The 23189-nt window shown below is 38.3% G+C and overlaps 1 protein-coding gene across 1 annotated transcript in view; it reads right to left on the reverse strand.

Annotated features, from left to right (window-relative positions):
* The window catches only part of soga1 (suppressor of glucose, autophagy associated 1), a 72722-nt gene extending 53402 nt beyond the window's left edge, over window positions 1-19320 (reverse strand). The window contains exons 1-2 of the mRNA XM_051662583.1: window positions 18134-19320; window positions 14890-15114 (exon numbers count right to left, since the gene is read on the reverse strand). Of these exons, the coding sequence (XP_051518543.1) occupies window positions 14890-15114; window positions 18134-18979 (1071 nt within the window). The 5' untranslated portion in view covers window positions 18980-19320. The remainder of the gene's footprint in view (window positions 1-14889; window positions 15115-18133) is intronic.
* Between the last annotated feature and the right edge of the window lie 3869 nt (window positions 19321-23189).

The following is a 23189-nucleotide window of genomic DNA, read 5'->3' on the forward strand; positions in this document are numbered from 1 at the left end:
CTTTCAAAATTAGCAAAATACTTATCTACATCACGTTCGGAAAATGAAGGAACCATTTTGATATGCTGACCAACATCAAAAGGTGACTGCAAAACTGGAACAAGCCTTGAAGCTTCAACTTTCCTAGCCTCCAATTCAAGCGCTAGCTCCCTCATTTCATACTCACGCTGTTCACATTTACACTCACGTGCATGCTCCAATTTTTTTAACTCAAACTATGCACATTCGCGCTCACATTCAAATACTAACTTTTTCAACTGGAACTCTTTTTTTCCCACTCTCTCTCTTTAAGCGCCTGAGCATGTTCAAACGTTTATATTTCAGTTTCTAATTGAGTTTGTTTTTCTTTTGCCATTCATTCTCTTTCCTGACATGGGGGTACTACCTTGGCAAAACTTGCCTCATCTTTTGCAACAAGGATTCCATTTCCAATAAGCTGACATTTATCAGCATTTAAAATGGTCTCCTTGCGCTTCTTATCACTGCTAGTCAAAACAACAGCATAACTCTGTTGTTCTTTGGTGCACCTTTCTAACAACTCCTCCGAGGGTTCAGCATTAAATTCTTCAACGGAAGTCATGTTGAATTAGCAGATCATTTTAAATCAGATACTGATAGTCTAGCTACCCCTATCACTTTAGATCTAACTGATCATAATGAAGCCCCACTTAACAAATGTGCTAAATTACCACAATGGGCTTTTTAATACTGTTTTTAATACTCAAATTGATCAAAAAGGCTCTAAAAGCCTGTTTGTTTAAAACAGTAAAACAAACAATCGTTTGTAACAAACCAATGTATACAATATAGCGATTACCAAGGTTATTCACAAAGCCACACGTTACTTCCTATTATCCCCATAAAACAGGCATTTATGTAAATATATATAATGTTTAAGTTTAACCCAGTTACACAATATTTATGCTATTTTCCCCCTTTTAACCTGGCGCAACACAACGCACACACAATCAAGCATGCACGGAAAACAATGCTCTCTCCGCAGCAATAAACAAAACAAAGTAGTGAGTACTCATCGGAATTTCTGTTGACTTGTACAGCTCCGCTATGCCTACCAGTGCTCAATCTAGGCTAGTTTTCGAGGCTTGCCGGGCTTGAGGCGACTTCAAACACTGAACTTCGTAACAGCTGCTCTCCAAATGAGCTCAACTGCACGAGAAACGTACCCCCACCCAGAATACTGCAATAAAGTTGTTTTTATATTGGATATTCGTTAGACATTCGTTTCCTTTAACATCAGTTGGTATGCAATCACAAAATAGTAGCAATTCATGCTGTGTCTCATTCAGATAACACTGTAAAATCATAATAGCAAAAGTAATTATAATGTTATTCGATAAAAGTAATCGTTTTAAGCATCAAAACTGAAAAACAGCAATCCCAACAAGGGCAATTAGGGAGTGTCTCAAAGTGCAAAACACACAAATATCAGTTATGAGATACATTATTCCATGACTACATTAAAAAGTGGTTATTTTTACATTTGTAATGTTTATGTTGGTAAACAAATTAAGTTAAATGTTATATCCCTGTTCTAACTATTTAATGTAAACGGAATGCTTTAATTAAATAAATCTATTTAACTTTCTGGCTTTTTTTTACAAAACGATCTCACATTACCTGCAATGTATTTATACACACCTGCTACATATCTTACACAGCTTTGTTTGTGGAAATGTTTTTTGTGTAATTTTCTGGAATTTTTTAAATACTCAAATCCATTTATCTTCTTGTTCTTATGATTTTGTGTATTTGTTATGAATTTCTGAAATTTTAAAACCCATATAACTTCATGGTCATGTGACCTGATGATGTCACGCCACCTGTTATATATTCAAAAACACCTATAACACACCTTACATGACTTGGACTTTGGAAATATAATTGTGTATTTTGTATGAATTTTTTGAAATTTTCGAATCCATACAACTTCCTGGTCATGTGACCTGATGATGTCACACCACCTGTTATATATTTACAAACACCTATAACACATCGTACATGACTTTTATTTTGGAAATATTTTTTTTGGGGGGGGGGTTATGAATTTTTTTACATTTTCAAATCCATATAACTTCCTGGTTATGTGACCTAGTGATGTTTTTATACATTTCAACAATTTTCAAATCTATATAACTTCCTGGTCATGTGACCTAGCGATGTCAGACCACCTGTAATGCATTCACACACATCTGACACGCAACTTACATGACTAGGATTTTAGAAATATCATTTTGTGTATTTTTTAACTTTACAAATCTCATTTTTTAACCACTCCACAGATTTAATATTAGCAAACTATACTTTTGGCAAGTCGTTTAAGACATCTACTTTTCCAACAATTGTTTACAGACAGATTGTTTCACTTTTAATTGACTATATCACAAATCCAGTGGGTCGGAAGTTTACATACACAAAGTTAACTGTGCCTTTAAGCAGCTTGGAAAATTCCAGAAAATGATGTCAGGCCTTTAGACAATTAGACAATTAGCTTCTGATAGGAGGTGTACTGAATTGGAGGTGTACTGTGGATGTATTTTAAGGCCTACTTTCAAACTCAGCACCTCTTTGCTTGACATCATGGGAAAATCAAAACAAATCAGCCAGGACCTCAGAAAAAAATTGTGGACCTCCACAAGTCTGGTTCATTCTTGGGAGCAATTTCCAAATGCCTGAAGATACCACGTTCATCTGTACAAACAATAGTACGCAAGTATAAACACCATCGGTCCACACAGCCATCCAGGAAGGAGACGTATTCTGTCTCCTAGAGATGAACGTAGTTTGATGCGAAAAGTGCAAATCTATCCCAGAACAACAGCAAAGGACCTTGTGAAGATGCTGGAGGAAACAGGTAGACAAGTATCTATATCCACAGTAAAACGAGTCATATATCGACATAACCTGAAAGGCTGCTCAGCAAGGAAGAAGCCACAGCTCCAAAACCACTATAAAAAGCCCAGACAACAGTTTGTAAGTGCACATGGGTACAAAGATCTTACTTTTATAATGAAACAAAAATTTAACTGTTTGGCCATAATGACCATCGTTATGTTTGGAGAAAAAAGGCGAAAAACACCATCCCAACCATGAAGCATGGGGGGTGGCAGCATCAGGTTGTGGGGGTGCTTTGCTGCAGGAGGGACCGGTGTACTTCACAAAATAGATGGCATCATGAGGAAGAAAAACTATGTGGATATATTGAAGCAACATCTCAAGACATCAGCCAGGAAGTAAAAGCTCAGTCGCAAATTGGTCTTCCAAATGGAAAATGACCCCAAGCATACCTCCAAAGTTGTGGCAAAATGGTTTAAGGACATCAATGTCAAGGTATTGGAGTGGCCATCACAAAGCCCTGACCTTAATCAGATAGAACATTTGTTGGCAGAACTGAAAAAGTGTGTGCGAGCAAGGAGGCCTACAAACCTGACTCAGTTACACCAGTTTTGTCTGGAGGAATGGGCAAAAATTCCAGCAACTTATTGTGAGAAGCTTGTGGAAGGCTACCCAAAACGTTTGACCCAAGTTAAACAATTTAAAGGCAATGCTACAAAATACTAACAAAATGTATGTAAACTTCTGACCCACTGGGAATGTGATGAAAGAAATAAAAGCTGAAATTAATCATTCTCTCTACTATTATTCTGACATGTCACATTCTTAAACTAAAGTATTGATCCTAACTGACCAAAGACAGGGAATGTTTTTTTATGGTTAAATGTCAGGAATTGTGGAAAAACTGAGTACTGATATGTATTTGGTTAAAGTGTATGTAAACTTCTGACTTCAACTGTATATTCACAAACACTACTCACAAACACTTATAACACATCTTACACAACTTGGATTTTGGATTAAAATGTGTATTTTTGTTTTTTAATTAATTTAGTTTCTGAAATATTAAAAAAAAAACAATAAAACTTCTTTGACACAGGCCAGACTTGAACTTATGTTAACAGCACACCTACCTTAATGAAACATGGCAAAACACTTGCACTACCTACTAGTCCACATCTTGGCCTGCTTTGCTGCTATTTAATATGCAGCAACCAACAATTTTAACAAGTGACCATAACTTGTAGTTCAGATGATGCCTGTTCGGAATGTCAAGATCCTGTTCTATCCATTGAGCTACACAACTTACTCCAAATGACCTGGAAATCTTATATAACATCTGGATTACTAACTCAAAGGACAGTTTACCCACAACTAAAACTTCTGTCATTAACAGAATAGTATACTCATGTGAAACCCTTATTTTTTTGTTCCATGTTACACAAAAGTTACTTACATGTAAGTTATTTAGCTGAATATACAAGCAGATGTTTTCCATACAATGAAAGCAGATGCTGGTGGATGTCATGCTCCAAACAGGAAGCAAAACAGTAATACTCAGTTGTCCTTATAATTTGTTCAATAAATTCCAAGTCAATAAAGCCATATAATACATACAGTATTTGCATTTGCGTGAGGAACTAAAAAAAATTAGGTTGTTATTCATTGAAAACCCAAAGAAAACAAGTTTCCTTAAGTTTAAAACGGTCTCATTCACATGAGTATCAATTGTTCCCTTTCGATTATGGTCTCTCAATATTGCGTCACTGACGTTATGGGAAATTCCTTTCTCAACGACCTAGTTGAAGCCCTTTGTACAATAACACCAATTCTAAAATTTAGGCATGCAGTTGGCCTATACAAGCGGGTGCGAAACCACCATTTCCTCAGAATTCTTCTCCTTCAAGACAGGAAGTTCATCTCTCATCTCGACAAGCCCTTTCATCTCTGCTTTGCCGTCAAGAAACACTCCACCAGCGGATGGGTTCTTCGCCTTCAGACGCAAGCAAGACGTCTCGTCGCCTTGACAGCACAGCGCCTGCAGTGAGACGACTGACCTGCTCCGCTGCAGTGTTCTGGCAGAGACATCTGTATCCTTTATTATTGCTATGATATATTGTGTACAGTATATATACATTTGTATATCTAAAAGAGTCACTTGTGTCTAGCGCGTCTTTGTAAAGATCCACCATCCACCAAGATTCATCAGACGGGCATGAGATATGCATCCACTGCCTGGGCTGCACCCACGCTGAAGCGGCTCTCATGGAGACAGATTGCCCTCACAGTGAGGGCATGAGTCTCAGGATGCTCCGCTCTAGAATCACCCTTGTTCTGAGGGAGAATTCCACCTCCTGTGCCCCCCCACCTGCCTCCTCTGTGACTCCCAAGGAACCACACGAGCGAGGAGGCATGGCGAGGCTGGATGACTTCAGAGAGGATCTCGTGCCAAACGCAAACCCCTCGGTCTCCCGACGCAGCATCCTTGCCCCTGCAGTATGCACATGAGGATCTCCGGCCCTCTGTCAGAGCACATGGTCTCATTACATTTGGCGAATCTGATGAAGTGGACGATGCCATGTCCAAAGTATCTAGGGGGCGAGTGGTCAGGCCTGACGGAGGATGTTGCCGCTCCTCCCTCCAGTGAGGCTGGAGAGTGTACACATGCCACTGATACTGAGCTGCTTTGCGTCCTCTCACGGACAGTCTAGGAACTCTGCTTACAGATGTCCCCTCCATTCAAGCTGGAAAGATCTCATCTGGATGAATGGTTCCTACAGTCCTACGCAATGGTGGCTCAGCAGTTAAGGCTCTGGGTTACTGATCAGAAGGTTGGGGGTCCAAGCCCCAGTACTGCTAAGATGCCACTGTTGGGCCCTTGACCCTATCTGCTCCAGGCACACCATATCATGGCTGACCCTGCACTCTGACCCTAGCTTAGCTGGGATATGTGGGGGCAAAAAAAAAAAAAAAAATTTCACTGTATATGTGCAAAATGTGTGATTAATTAAATTATAAATGAACCTTTTAATCCATCTATGAATTAATCTATCAATAGACAGAGTCCAATGCCAGTATAAATCAATGGCATCATTCATGATAGAGAAAATGTCTAATCCATGAGTGTTTTATGGTAATTGGGCATCTGTATTGTCATACAAAAGCTTTATTAGAGCTCCAAAAGTGTCTGTCACTGCAAGATCATTTGCATCCACTCCTCCCCCCATTCTGTCTGGACACCATCCACCTGCTTTTGCCTGACAATGTCACAGCCTGTTGTCGCTTTTACAAGCAATAGATGATGGGCACCTGTGGCATTGTTTGTTGGCGAAACTATTTGTATGTTTAGAGGCGTTACTTTTTTTAGGTGCCTTGTTGTCTACCCACTCCCCACAGTCTGATGTGAAACAAGCTGCCATATCGGCACCATTTTAACCAAACACTTAAATCAAAGGAGTGCAGTGTGTGTGTGTGTATGTGTGTGTTTCTGAACAATCTGCTTTTCATGATTGCTCCCCACACCCCTGGGCAAACGGCCGTTTTAAGTGACTTCCCCACAGATTGTATCTGGTTGCATCAGCAGGACGGGCGCCCAGACATAATAACGCTGTAAACTCAACTTTACCCTGACTGGAAAAAAACAAGCTGCCCTTCAGTTAACCTCTACTACACACATGCAACTCAGATCAGCCACATGAAGACATTTGTGTTGAAAGAAACCCATTACATTTTTTTTTGCATCTGTCAGTCCATCTCTGCTTCCGCCCATATGTCACTCTCATGTTAATTTTCCAAGTCCTGTCTTTGTGACTCACAAGTGAGAATATTAAAGTCAACATTAAAACAGCATTTGCAACCCATTTTACTTCTGTAATGTGATGTATTTCAGATTGAAACAGAATACTCAACAAGAAAACAATTTATGGCCAGACTTGGAGAATTGATTGGATCGTCGAAAGTGTCTGATCCATATCAGAATAAAGCCAAACCTGAATAAGAGTTTACTAAAACAATGCATAAAAAACTTTGCTTTTTAACTTCCATTAATTCCAGGCTAGGTGACGCAACAGTAAAAAAATGAAAGTTGTTATTGTATTGTGTTGTTCACACAAGCACTTGCGTTGTTTACAATGTCTCTGTTTTTTTTTTTTGCATTAAAAACAAAGCAAGTTCTCGTATGAACACGCATGCCACTGCGAATGAGCTTTTCAAGTAAAGGCTACACACAATTCTTGGTGGCTTTAATCAGAAATTCTCAAGTAAAGTTTACTTTGTAATACTCTGTTTCAAGTACATTTCACTCACTTTTTGTTTGTACATTTTACTTAATGTTGCACTGAACTAAGCCATGCTTTTAAAAGTGTACTAACATTTCAATGCTTTGTTAACATACTTAATCATATGACACATGGAAATCTTACACGTTGAAACTTAATGCATGCCATGCAGACTATTATACAACATCACCTTGCTTTAATAATGATGATGAATTTGACGCTTGTTATTTTCACATGCAAATGAGCTTTTGATTCGCCGCAAATGTTTGGTAGAAGTTTGTAGCTCTTCGCCAGTAGTGGTGAACCTCCAGCAAACCTTTGGCAACAATGGACAATTTGCCGCAAATTTGCCACAAAGCTCATTTGCGTGTGAAAATATCAGTCGCAAATTTGCGGCAAGTTAATGGCGAATTTGCGGCAAGTTTAATTAGCAAAGTTAAGTAAAATGTACTAATTTCATTTACCTGTGAAATTTACTAAAATCAGCAAATACTGTAATACTACAAGGTTTGCTAATTTAGGGTTGGTATAGCATTACACTTTGTACAGATAACCATCATAAATAATATTTACTTATAAGATCATTCTAAGAGCATTCATTTTTACATGCTTGAACTGAGTACAAATGTAGAATTTACATAATATTTTCAAGTTCACACTTAAACTAACTTATTCACTGTATAAAGTACTCGATCTTTTCTGCTTTATTTACTTCACAACAAAATCATTTTATTTCATTGCAGGCTGTTTTCCACCAAAATCTATTGTATGTCTTCAGAAGACTTGGAATATGACACATGAATTGCATGGACTTTTATTATACTTTGGGGCACTATCAACTCCTCTTATTACAGATTTGGAATGACATGAGGAGTTAATGGTAGAATTTTCAATTTTGGGTGAACTATTCCTTTAAGAATTGGCACTAAGTAGATCTGTTCTGCATTTTTTTGAGGGGTCATGTGTTGCCTTTTATCTCAGCGCTTCACAGATATGGGCTTCGTCTTGCTTCACTGCTGGCTGTTTGAGTTGACATTGACATGTGAATGTACCACATAGGTGATTATGCATGTGCACTCCTCGCATGGACAATTATGAAGGGAGAGGGAATGGAGTGAGGCTTAGGAGTCAAATTTCCTGGAATCCCCAGAGCAGTTAGAGGAAGAGGGAACGGAGCCAGCTACACAAGAAGGAAGAGTTCATTACTTTGCCTCTCATTCTCTCTTCTTATCTCCAGAATGCTGCTGCTAGGCTGATATCTGAACAAGCAAAGGATAAACTGACCAAACAGTATTTTCCTCCCTTATCAACATCTGTCATCCTCCCTTCCTCTTTTTTTAATCTCATTCTGCCCAGGAGAGAATTTTAAGTATCAGCTTTATCTCAGATGTTTCTCTTAAAATTACTTATGAGAAATAAAAATAGAAACAGATAATGAGGAAAATTGCTGATATACAGTAAGTGTATAGAGCTATAAAATTAATGTAGAGAGCATAGGTAAAATAGATTGGACTTTGAAGAATTTGAATTTCAAGTTTGTATTGAATTGTATATTGGCAAACAGAGCAATGTTCATGACATTGTTGAGATCTCTTCTGAAACTCTAGAAGAGAAACATGTGAGATTACTGGGGTTTCAGCAGAAAAATCAGAGAACAGAGGACTTCAGCAAAAGGCTGCATTTGCTCTCCTTTTAATCTAATTGCTGTCTAGAAGAAAAAACTGAGATCAGGGTGTGAAATTAACACCACACAACAGCCAAATGCAGGTACTTTTTACTCAGTGGCGGGTAGTTTTGACATCATTACAGGCAAACTGTAAGACGTATTCAATTGACATTTCAAATGGAGTTGCTTAGACAATATGCCCTTAAAGTAATACTTGTGATTAACAATGTGAATGAAAAGTTAATTAAGACAATAACTAAAAGTGAACCAAAAAGAGGTCAAAGTCCACTTTCAAATACAGGGGCAGTGCTAATGCAATGAGAACTGGCTATATATTTGAAATTGATAAATAAAAATGGCTGGTAAAAAAATAAAAAATAAAGTGGCTGGTAAAATTGAGCTTTTACTAGCAACTGTGGCTGTTGGGCAAAAACATTAATTTCACTACCTTTTTGAGATATTAAAGAGATCGCATTTGTGTTTTTTCTTTCCTCCAGCTGTACTCTGTTCCTAAGCTGTTGCACATGGATGCAAATGTCAGATGGGTAACAGAAGGAGAGAGGATCTTACGGTGTCTCTCCAGCCCGACTGAATCAGCCACAGCAGCTGAAGAGAGGTGTGTAGCTCTCAATCTTCCCTTTACAGATCTGGGAAATGTTGCTCCCATTGGTTGAGAAATGAGGCCAGTGCTTTAGAGAGCAGGAAATGGTGCAGAGATCTCACAAACATTCAGATCTTCCATCAACCCTTTAACCCCCATCCCCTCCTGACCATGACATCATCCCCTCCCCCTTGTCCCGAGAGATCGGAGCAAGATGGGAGGAAGTTGGACATGGGAAACTCCTTTATGAGAGAAGTGGGGCTTGATAAAACAATTTTTGTCTTGCACTGCCTCTTAGTCAGAATATTGACCACTGAATGGTGTTCATTCATTAGGAAAGTACCAAACAACAACCAATAAGTCGGTCATTTGCATCTAAATCTGGCCTTAAAGAGTTTAAGTACCTCAAAAATAAAGGGATTAATAAAACATTATGGAGCAAATTCTACCTGCATCCTAACTATCGATAGACAGATATATGGGCCAGGCCAATTAATCAGTTGATCCTTTACCATTTTAAGATTAAAGAGGTCATAACATGAGAAATTAAATTTTCCTTGATCATTTACATATAAGTGACATTTATACTTGTAGAGGCTGAATGACAGCCTGAGATTGAGAAGGAGATTATAAACTTCAGCACTCAATTAGTTTTACATCTGTATATATAGTGTCTAATAATGCACTGGCAACGTACACTTAAGTTTCTCTTGCCACTAAAATTTGATATGAATTGATTCTGCCCATTTGACCCTATTATTAAAAAAGTCCATTGGAAAATGGCAGAAGAATTTGCAAAATTTTTCATTACAGCCTGTCCACTGAGTTTATGGCATGTGCACTGCCTGGCCAAAAATCGCCTATGATTGGATCATTATTGCAGTAATTAATATGTTTCAGCTGGCAACTACTGCTAACTGATGCAGTGTGTTGCTTCTCATTTCTTAAACATCTATGTCGGAAGACATATCCCGTGGTCGTGGAAAAGATGTTACTGTGTTTCAGAAGAGGCAAATTATTGCCCTGCATCAAGCAAAGAAAACAAATAAGGAGATTGCTGAAATCACTGGAATTGGGTTAAGAACTGTCCAACACATTATTAAAACCTGGAAGGATAGTGGTGAACCATCAGCTTTGCTGAATAAATTTGGTCAGAAAAAAATCTTGAATGATCGTGATCGGAGATCACTAAAACGCTTGGTGAAGTCACATCGTAAAAAATAGACAGTAAAACTCACGGCTATGTTTAATAGTGAAAGTAAGAGCATTTCCACATGCACAATGCAACGAGAACTTACAGGATAGGGACTAAACAGATGTGTGGCCACAAGAAAGCCACTTGTTAGTGAGTCTAATCGGAAATAACGACTTCAATTTGCTAGGGAGCATAAAGATTGGACTGTGGAGCAATGGAAAAAGGTCATGTGGTCTGATGAGTCCAGATTTACCCTATTCCAAAGCGATGGGCGCGTTTGGGTAAGAAGGGAAGCACATGAAGCGATGCACCCATCATGCATAATGCCCACTGTACAAGCCTCTGGAGGCAGTGTTATGATCTGGGGTTGCTTCAGTTGGTCAGGGCTTGGCTCAGCAATGTTACACGGCAATAAAATAAAGTCAGCTGACGACCTGAATGTACTGAATTTCAAATGAAAAATGTTTCTTCCTGACAGCACAGGCATATTCCAGGACAACAATGCCAATATTCATCGGGCTCAAATTGTGAAAGAGTGGTTCAGGGAGCATGAGGAATCATTTTCACACATGAATTTGCCACCACAGAGTCCTGATCTTAACCCCATTGAAAGTCTTTGGGATGTGCTGGAGGAGTGGTTCAACTCTCCTGTCATCAATACATGATTTTTTATTTATTTTTTTGGCCAGGCAGTGTATATACTTGTGTCAAAGATTTATACCAGTAAAAATTTGTCTAATTTACTATCCCAAAAAAAAAAACAAAAAAAAAAGACTGAACATTTTAACAAGTACATATTTAAATAATTAAAATGAATGACTTAACAATTTATTGCAAGTTCTTTAAGACAAAGTATAAAGTAAATATATTTATGACAATTGTCTTTTAATGTTTGTTGTAATGTATCATGTAGCATGATAAATCCCGATTAATCACAAAAAACTGTGCGATTAATAGGGGTGTAACGATTCATCTATCTAAATCGATGCATTGATCCAATAATCAACGATCCAATGTTATCGATACAATGTGTAAATATCGATATAGAAATTTTTTTAAGATGTACCTTTATTTTAATACTCTCATGTCAGCCACATCTGCATGCATTTCCGTCAAGCGATGAAGCACCTTATTATATTAATTTCACTTTATGAGCACTAAATATGCTTTTCATGTGGGACAAGGATGTGCACGGGGTCTTTGAAGCCAAATTGTACTCTGCTATTCGTGCGGCGTGCGTATGCGTCAATCAGGCTTCTCGCAAAATGCAAGCTCCAGTAACGGGATCAGTTTAAGCACGTCAACCGGGCACTCCTTAAAATGCGAGCTCTCGTGACAAACGCAGAACGGCTCACATGCGCGATTAATTCAGGCTTCCATCGATATCGTTGCGCATGCGACCCATTTGAATTTTACATGAGAATTTGCTATTTTAAAGTACCATGGAGCAGTTAAAACATCATGTGAAACGTCTTGACAACGGCGACATTCTGAACAGCACTAACAAGGGAAAGAGAAACACCTGCTGCCCAGCATCAGTTATAAGACTTTATACATCTACACATCAACACCCTTACTAACATTTACCCCAGTTAACTGTAACAGAATTTTTCTTTACAACTGTGGAAGTTGCAGCCAAGAAAACCACGGATAGCACAGATAGTTGGAAACAAGTTATGGGTATGTAAGTACTTTTGAATTGGATTAAACTGAAAAATAAGCTGTTAACAAACGATTGATGATCACTTGTGTGTGACGTTATTTTTTTATATTATTATCTGTATAATTTTTTTCAACATCTGAAGTACCTTATTTTGTTGTGGATGTCCCAATGTGGTTATTAAATTTGCACTTTTCAGAGAGCTCAATAAAATATTCAAATTATATTTTGGTTGCATTTGAGGGCAAAAAAAAATGTAATTGATTGTGTAAAATAGGCACATAATATCGAAATATCGATCGCAGGGTCCTGAATCGAATCAAATCAAAATCGTATCGTGGCAGACCTTGAAGTATCGGCAAATATCGGATCGATATAAGATCGTATCGTGATAAAACACCCCTAGCGATTAATTAGTTAAACAAATGTAATGGATTCTAATATTATTGAAGCTCAAGGAAAATATTAAAATAATTTTTAAAAAGGCATGTCATGACCCCTTTAAAATTCAAATTAAATAAAAACAATTGTTAGAAATGATCACAATACCATTTTTGAGCCAGTACATACAAAATCTGTGTTCAAAGCCATGTTCTTGCATTACCTTGAGTTACGTTACCTTGAGTTAAAGTAAACCTACAATAATGATTTTAAATTCAGAGCATTCAGGTTCAATTTGACAGGAAATACCAGGCTTTCAGTTAATCATCCTTGCACATTTATGTCATGTCCATAAATAAAGAAAAGAAGATTCAGCGGCAGATATGCTACTTACTCAATGACATATTTTTTAATATTTCATATTTTCTTCTTAACTACAAGTCTATACCTCTTGGTTTAGCCACATCTGCTCTGATATGGTCATCACAGGCAACCACGTGTATACCTCAGACCAACAGTTTCATCTTTGCAACTGACAGTAAAAACAAAACTATGTTCTTCCGCAGTAAACTTGTTGGAAATTTTATGTTTAAACTACAGTATGTCGATAGAGAGCCCAAAATTCTGTAGTGTACCTTTAACTATTGCTGAGTTTGGAATTCCATATTTGCCCATACTTATTACTTACTTACTTACTTATTCATTGGTGGTGACCAAGCTCTCTTGATACTGGTACTGAAAAAACCCACAACACCATACTGGTTGACTATTAATCCTAACTATGCATTTTAGCATGTGTAATGCAAACATTCAAAGTATAAATTCTTGTACATTGAATGGTCATCATATTAGGTACCTTCATAACCCTGTATGGCTACAAGCAAATATGCCTGAGTTAGCACTTAGCTCTGTGTGACGCATTGTTGCTATGTTAAGCTGAATGTAAAGAAACAATGTCCTTCTTCCTTAAGCTGTAGAATGCCTGTCACAGCGGCCGCAATGGAGCATTTAAACCAGCTGAATGCACAAGTGCTGAGGAGTGCAGTGTAATTTGACCTGGCTGGGGAGACAATTGACCCAGTGTTAGGAGACTCCTGTTAGCAGTTAAAGGATTCAGCAGAGACTGAGATGTTTTCCTGCAGATAAAATCCCCCTTCTGGGTTTTTCACGTTGTCGATTGTCAGCTGTGTTCTGACAAAAATTAAGTATGTGACAACATTACTTGTTAAAGACCACCGTATATTAAAGGTGCAGTTCACACATAAATGAAAATTCTGCAATTATTCACTCACCTTCTTTTTCGTTTGTGGAGCACAAAATGAGATGTTAGGCAGAATGTTAGCCTCAGTCATCATTCACTTACATTCTAACTTACATCTCCTTTTGTGTTCCACAAAAGACAGAAAGTAATACAGGTTTAGCACAACATGAAGGTGATGAAAGAATTGTCATTTTTCGCAGTGGCATGAAGAGCCACAACATTTACTTGGCAGTGGAAATACCTCTGCCTCTTTCACATCTCTCTGTTACTGTATCAGCCATCATAAAAAAAGAGGAACGCAGACAGCAGGCCCTTGCTGAAGGGAATGACATCATGGTTATTTCTTTTCTCAGTGACAGACCAGAGAAAAGAAGTATTGTGTCCTCAGCCACACGAGACAGTTGCCTGCGTGTCACCACTCTAAGTGCATGACAAGAAGCCCAAATCATGATCTTACAGACTACCGCAAACATTCCACCACTGCTTATTTTTATAAGATTCATTATGAGGTTCAGAGAGTAGTCTGTCTTGAAGATGAAGTGTGTAATTTCTCTGCCATTAGCATCACTAGATTTGCAAACTTAATGATTGTTTTCAAACAGGTTTCCCAAACACGACTTCGCCTGTAAATGGTCAGACAAACAGATAGTGTCGCCCCACAGTTGTGCTAATGGTTGAGCTAGTGTTTACAATTTTTCAGGAGACTCAACCTATAAATGGCTTACTTGTTGTATACTTAATACAGTTGTCTCTGTATACGTCTCTGCACATTAAACCGGGGTAAGAGAAAGAACTTTCCCAAACATTACACAGATCGCCTTTGAACCAAAACTCAACTTCCATAACAATCTATGACAATTAGATATAGAACTACTTGGTTCAACAGTCAGAAGACAAAATTGTTCAGTGCGGTTTGCCTGTAATTATATTTTATAGGGAACACAAGCAGGAATTTTCGAAACATCTGTAACACATTCTCTCTCTCTCTCTCTTACCTTGACGTCTTGCTCCAGTGTGCGAATAAGCTCTCCGTCCACCTGTCCGGTCTGAGCCACACGGATGCTGCGTCTCTCTGCCTTCTTAAGGCGGTACTGCAGGATGCGGCAGTTCTTGTTTGCCTGATCCAGCTGCTGTCTGAGCTCCTGAAGCTGATAAACATCCTCCTCCATATACATGTCTCTCATCTCCAGCATCTCAGACCGGAGCTCCTCCATTTCGTCCTGATACACATACATGCACAAGCAATATATAAAGCTAGAAATGCAAGCATTAACACAAATTTTCAGTTAGAGGACATTTTTAGGCTTGTCACACATAAACATACCTTTTCACACTGTGCTTTAAAGGTAGGATACAATGGGGCTAAAGGCACTTTTGATTTTATTTTCTCCCAAAAAACGAAATAGCAACAAAAACTACCACAGTACTTTCCATTACACCGGTTTATCACTATACACTGCAAAATATTCCTGATTCATGAGATAATTGCGTGCAATGTCTAAAGTTTGATTTTGAGGTCATTTGATCTAATATTTAATACGTTGTATATAGATAATGAGAATCCTTGGAATTATCACATTTATTTTGAGACAAAATACTTATTTGTCATTTTCAGTTTTGTTCAAGGTGATTAAATCTAAAGTTTTTTTAATAACTGTCCAATAAGTGAAAGGATAGTATTTGGGGTAAAAAAGCCCCCCTGATGCAGGGACTAAAGGCCTCCTTAAAACATACTGTTTTTCTTTAGTTGGGGGAATAGATTTGTTTTGAAAAATGTTCAAAGTGGGCTCACATTGACTGATCCAATCACAATGAAGAATAATTTGTTTATAGAATACTTGAGATGTTATGAAATGCCAAATGTGATTGAAATTAACAGAAATGGTGCACCCTTTTCTGAGTATTATATTCCAAAAAGCTTTAATCTTGCTGTCTAAAAAGTATTTGCCTAAGTTAACAATTTTTGCCCTATAGATATTGTTCCTATATTTACATGACATCTCTATAACCCCCCTGGGGGCCTCTTACCCCAGGTAGTTTTTTTAAATCAATTTTAATCAAAACAATTTCCTGTTATTATTTATTTTCACAAAAATTATTTTGCTCCATCAATATTTCATAAAAATACAAATTAAATCTTTATACACTTTGCGACCAGAAAAATTGTTTTTCCTTAATGTGCGCCTTTAGCCACGGTATACCCTATAGTTCATCCAAAAACGCAGCTTGATCTCATGAAAATTACATGACTGTGGCAACATTTTTGCAAAATGAAATTACGTGGTTTATTACACATTTGGCTGCAGTTCTGAGATGAAATGTCCACTGAGGGGTGCTAAAAGCAAGTTTAATGTTCTTCCAAAAAGATCAAGTTTTTTAAGGTTAATGCACTATGGAGTTTTAAATTAAGAAAACCTACCTCCCTAACCTAGACCTTTAACCGAAACCTACAGTGTCCTAAAAAGCAAATGTAAGATGACCTTTTTTTCATTTTGAAATGAACAAAACTGACATCCCTACCCTACGTGCTACATCTAAACCTAACCAAAAGTGTCATTAAAGACAAAAGTGAGGTAAACAAAACAGACATCCCTAACCTAACCCAACACATCGTGTAAACCTAATCGATAGTGTCATTTAAGCAAATTTGAGGTAAAAAACACAGTTTCTTGACACTTTGTGTTCACGTGTTAACTCGCGTGCTTTGCTGGTTTTGAACTATAGTCTTCCTGGTTTTAAGTCCAACGGTCTATCTATTACGCTACCATGCAAGTCAACCATGCTTGCATTATGTAATTAAAGTGTTAAAATGTATCGTCTTTCAAATCATGCATTATAGTAAAAGTGTTTCGGTGTAATAAGATAGTATTGTGTGGGGAACATTGTTTCTAAACTGTTAATCTGACATGTTATTCGTGATTTATGTGAATAAAACGCATTACTGTTGTAGGGTCTATAGTGTTTGTTTCACCAGAAAACTGCTGCTATACGTAGAACGAGGCACTTAAAACTTTACAACTTTTTCAAGCTCCAAAAAAGACATAAATGCATCATAAAGGAAACTCTAGTGGTTTAATCCATGTCATGTTCTGAAGCGAAATGATCGGTTTTGGTTGAGAACAGACCAAAATGTAACTCCTTTTTCACAATAAATCTGTGGCATACGGGTGAGTAAATGATGAGAAATAAACAATTTTGCGTAAACTATTCCTTTAACCCTGGTTTAATGTCTTTTAACCCAGGGTTAAGCCACTTTGTAGAAAGCCCATTACATTTACTTTGTTAACCCAGGCTCATTTAAACCCTGGGATAACGCAATTCTGGGTTTTGTTGCTAAATGATAGGCCACATAATATTCATATTTTACCTTTTGTTCGCAGGCTATATCTTTGGCACTCCAATTCAGGGTTAGCACCGCAGGGCTTAATAACCCATGAATAAGCAACCTTCACCCAGGGTTTTAAAAAAGACATTAACCCAGGGTTAAACGTAGTGTAAAAGACCCCTTTAATGGTCCACAAGATCGCGGGGACATGAAGTGTGTGTGGAATATTTAGGATGGGACCTTTAGGCTATATACTGTATCTACATCCATTTAATTTCCTCAGCAGCGGCATTAGGATTTTGCGCGGGACTTTGCTTTGCCTCAGAGTTTGCATAATAAAACAATGTTTAGAAAGCAATTATGTTACTCTAAATCTCCAAATCCCACCGCAGCCACATTGCACTTCAAATAAACTATTTATACCGACGAGAGTTTCCGAAGGATGCTGTGTGCCACCGCGTGCTGCCAACCATTTCTGGTGATTGGTGAATGAATATAGGTCAACTAGGCTACTGCATAAACAATGGAGTGAGAAGAGGACGCGCGCGCACTGCTGCAGCATCTGTACAAACAGCTGCATTATTCAAGCACTCGGGAATCACAGAAATACGAGTACAACAGAGAAGATCAAGTGATGAGTTCACGCAGCCAGTCAAACCACTGGCCTGTTTTTACTGGGGGAGGCAAAAGCAGATCGATTTGGTTGAGTCATGGCCATATGATAATTTATAAAATAAAAAACCAAGATTACAAAAGAATTAGTGCTTATCTCTAACGCATAATTTCACAATAATGCTGGAGAAACGACAAGCCCAAGCCTTGCAACATGAATGAACCCATTAACCTACTATTGTATGAGACACATAGGAAACAAAGCAAAACAATACATTGGCAATGCTATATGAATAGGCTACCTTTAAATAATCATTCTCCGATCTTAGTTCTTCAATTTCCCTGACTAATTCCTCATGCATCCCGTCCATTAACTCCTCAGTCAGGTCTGAAAACGCCAAGGAAGTGCTGGCAGGCATCCTGCTATCGAACGAGGTGAGCGAGCGCTCGTCGCCGGGAGAGATGCTGCCCTCTCCGGTCTCCATTCCCAGCGAGAGCCGGTCCTTCTCCACGCTGGTCTTGGCTCGAGCGCGCTTGTTGGATAGTCCATGTTCTGCTCCCGCTTTGTCCCCCTCAATCCCGCCACGGCTGCTGGTCTCAGTGTCACTGCTCAGTGCGTCTGTGGAGACTTTGTTTTCCTCCGAGGCGCAATCCGAGAGCTCCGAGCTGCTGTCCGTGGGTGAGAGTTTCCCCGGAGCGCAGCCGGAGTCTTTGCTCAAATCATCCGATCCGATGCTGGCGTCCGAAACTTTTCTCCGACTGCTGTTATTAGACTTTGCGCCGGTCTTCTGCGCACCCGCCGCCGATTTGCCGGTTGGTTTACTACTCTTCTCTGCTTTCGCTTCTTTCACGGCAACCGGACTGCGTCTGGACACGCGGCCGCCGCCTAAATGTATGGCTCCCGGTTTAACGCTCAGCGTCGGCGTGCCGATACCTCCGCGGATTTTAGTGAGGGACCATCCGGGCACATCTTTTGGTCTGGCAGGAGACGGTGCCCTGTGTGTTTTCTTTTTGTCGTTGACATGTAACGGTTGTTCGGGCGGCTGCTGCTCGGGCTGCGCTAGTGCGCCGGTGCAGCTCTCCATTTTCTGCTTTTGCCTCGAGACAAAATGCGTCGGGGAACCGGTGTCAACCTTTGTCTTGGTCATTCATTCCGTTTACAAGCCACGAATGAAGCAGAAATGTGTCTCCTCTCTCCAAAACACAGAAGTTAAACTGGTAAAATCGTCACACCGGAGCTTGAACCTACAATAAACCGTATGAGTTGGTTGAATCCCGGAGGAAAAAACTAGGGTTGCCTTAATTACGTTGCTTATGTCTTCTGTTCTTTCTAAATATTCCCCCGTATGCGTCCTCAGCTTTGAATTGCAGCTTCTCTCTGTGTGTTCTCTGGCGAGTGTTGGCTGGGATTCTTTCTCCCCGCCCAGATAGCGGCTCTGACCGTGACGAATGGCTCACTGAAAGGGACCGAGCGCAGGGCAATACTGCCACCAAGGTACGGTAAATGAAGATGAACGCTTCATCTTAAAGTGAACGTTCACCCAAAATAAGAATTGTCTCATCATTTACTCACCCTCATGCTATCCCAGATGTGTATGACTTTCTTTCTTCTGCAGAACACAGATGAAGATTTTTAGAAGAATATCTCAGCTCTGTCCATACAATGCAAGTGAATGGTGGCCAGAAATTTGAAGCTCCAAAATTCACATAAAGGCAGCATAAAAGTAATCAATAAGACTCCAGTGGTTAAATTTATATCTTCAGAAGCGACATGATAGATGTGGGTGAGAAACAGATCAATATTGAAGTCTCTTATTACTCTAAATCTCCACTTACACTTTCAGACGTGAAAGTGAAACTAAACAGGCATCAAATATGACTATCAGATGTGAAAGTGGAGATTTAGAATATAATAAGGACTTAAATATTGATCTGTTTCTCATGTTGTTATTGTTGATATTAAGGGAGGCGCCACATCGGATCTCGTCTAGGGCACCAAGTAAGCCAGAACCGCCGCTGGTCCCTTGTCCTAATTACTTGGCCTAAATAACTGTGATAATGATACTAACAGTAGGATACTCCACTGTTCTTGCTCTGTCTCCTTGGGGGGACAGTGTGTGAGTACTGGGACCTGTCTCTGGTCTCCAGTGTGATGGTTGTAGTGGTAACAATGACGAAAGTTGGTGTGGCAGCAGGGGCGTGGTTGAGCGCCCATCCGGAGAGAGAGAAAGCAGTAAGGGCGCTTACATCTGAGCTAAATTATATCTAACACCTGTCTCTAATTCCAGTTAGCTTGGGGAGAGCGGCATATAAACAGCCACGCCACTGCCAGAAGGGAGAGAGAGTCTGGCAGGAGAGTCTCACGGTGAAGCTACTGAGTTCGTGATGCTAAAGAGTTGTGATAAAGACTTTGTGATGATTAAGAGGCTGTGACTAGGAGCCTGTGACGCTAAAGAGTTTGTGAAGCTGAAGATGTTACTGTGCCAGTTGTGACTGTGTTACTCCTAAGTTTGTGATTAAAAGCTCACCTGAGACCTGAACCTTCCTGTCTCAGTGACCTCCTTCCCTCATAATGTGTGATGCCCTCACAGTTGGTTATTTATTTGTTGGGCTTGTCTTGATGAGAAAGACATCTTGTACATCTGCTAGATATTCTGATTTATAGGACTTTTTCAGATGACGTTCAAAGTACTGTAAGTCTTCATTAAAAAACAACATTGTACATTTATTTATATGCACATTTTTTATAAATGAACAATTTAAGAACAACAAAAATAACTAAATGATTCCATAAGCATATGGACAGTTCAATTTTTTATTGGCTATCTATTGGACTTTTGAAATGAGGAGGCAAAGTACCATCTCAGGGTTGTTGTTTTTTTTTTTGTTGTTGTTGTTGTTGTTGTTTTTTGGTCCAGTGTAAATACATATTTTACATATTTTAGTTCCATTTGATGTTTACATAATTTTCAGGCAAAACCCATACAGAACTCTGATACAGTATATCACAACATATTGTATGTTAAACACTTATATATGTTCATGTATGGGTTTCACTGATATAAAATGTCACATACTTGTGCATGTATGCAACAACATTTATTTCAAAATGTTTTCATGTTACATATATTTTCCCAAATTAAAGTTGAATTTGAATATGTATGACCAAACATATGAATTATAGTTTAAATGTTTATGGTCATATATCAGATTTATGTAGGGATATGGAATACCTTTTAACTTACATTTTAATAACAAGCATTCAGTACTATAATGTTTTGAATGCTTATAATAACGGACTATTTATTAAACCGAGTCAAATAAAAAAACATCATCTATATGCGTTCTTTTTTATTATTATTATTATTATTATTATTATTATTTTATTTTTTATTTATATATTGAACACTTGGTAATTGAGGGGTGAATCCAGAGAATTGTTCACATACATTACACCTGTCACCCAGTTTGTTATGATTATAACAAGAAAAAGGTCACCAATAATATTTTAGGTCCCTGTAACTTTTGAATTTGTATGATAATTGATGTGTTGATCATACAGGAGGTGTGAAACTGAAACTGAGATGATGGAACTTTGTAAATCAACATTTTATGTGTTACATATAAACAAGTTACAATAATAATTAGTTACTTTTGTTATTTCAGTATCAGAGTACACATTAGTGCAGATTTTTTGAGAGATGTTGGTGTGCATAGAACAATTATATTTTTTGTAATCTTGACCAGGCTGCAGTTTAGAACATGGAGGGAGAGCGAGTCGCCTTGTCTGTTCATTTAACCACTAGTGCCATCTAATGGTAGAATTAGGCAAGCACAACTTGAATGCAACACGAATAGATTATGGTTATCATTAAGAGGGTAAAGCTTAGAATAATAAAGAGTCATAAAACAGAACAACTATGATGTTTTACATTTGCTTCCAGGTCTCACATACTTTTGTAGGACTATGTTAAAAAAGATACAGTTTACACAAAACGAGTATTGATAAAAGGGCAGTTCTTGTAATGCAAGCAGAAAACAAAGGCATGTTGTACAGGGTCACTGGGTGTAATAGGCGTATGTAATGCTGGATGAAAGAGTCTCTTTTACAGTACTTGTCCTCTGGTCCCACTCTGTGGTCCTCCGAGAACTGTTGGAACAACACTGCAGGAACAATACCCCGATGGTGTAAAGAAATGGCAGGGAGGTTTATAATTTGCCTTTGCCACTGTTTTAATGCTGACAGCTGACTGGCAGGTCTGGTGTGTTTGGATGAATACTGTGCGGCTCTAGGGGAACAGAAAGTTGAGACAGCATATTTAAGATTGATCTCATAGCTACTGGATAACAATAATTGCATCACACTGTCACACTGACTGTCTTTTTTTTGTTTTGTTTTGTTTTGTTTTGTTTGTTTTTTTATACTTTAAGGGCTCTTGCTCTTTGATAACTACAATTAAGCAAAGAGGTCAGGGCAGGTCAGCTCAGCTGCTGTCATGCTGTACTGAGTTGCTCTAGAAACAGTGATCAGTGACTTTTGTCTCCATTATTAATGAGAGAGTTCAAAGAGAGCAAACTTCATTACACACATTTACTTTTATGCTTTCATAGGGAATGCAATATTTGTAAGTCATAATAAAACATAAGCAGATTTTAACCCATTTCTCTGTACTATTTCACATTTTCATTAGTGACCTCTAGTAATTGCTCAATGTTGTGAATTTATAATGAACATTAGGCTAAAATGGAACTAGAAGAACCTGAAAGGTGGATCACAGAACAGATTGTAATATATGATAAGTATGCTGTTCGGTTCAATAAATTGATGTCAAGATAATACGTAATAAATGACTGGAATGAGAGGCAGTAATTGGTGTTGCTCAATCTCATCTATTAAATGCTTGTGTGAGCTAAAGTGAAAAGAACTTACTACGGTAAATATAGTTTCTGTCAAAATATCATAGTTAATGTTTTATTTAGTTATTTACGTTATTGAAATAATACCAAGTTAGAACTGTTTTACAGTTTAACTGTACACATGAATAATTCTAAAGGAAAAAAATGTAAACGGATTAAAATATTAATAAAATAATGAAAAACCTTTATTTAACAAAGCCCAGATGATATGACCCAATTCATATATACGTGTTATATACTTAAATGCATAAAGTTAAAAACTTTAAGTAATTTAATGTTATTAATTTTTATTTAGTTCATTTTAGTGTGCAAAAGCGGCCATCATATAAACAGTGCTGTGCAACTACAACGCAAATGCTCTTGCCCTGACGTAATCCGTCAGGCGACGTAACTCCCTCAATATAATTGGCCAAGGAATATGTCAATCATACGGCCCATATT

The sequence above is a fragment of the Myxocyprinus asiaticus genome, chromosome 29, assembly GCF_019703515.2.
Source record: "Myxocyprinus asiaticus isolate MX2 ecotype Aquarium Trade chromosome 29, UBuf_Myxa_2, whole genome shotgun sequence".
Lineage (NCBI taxonomy): Eukaryota > Metazoa > Chordata > Actinopteri > Cypriniformes > Catostomidae > Myxocyprinus > Myxocyprinus asiaticus.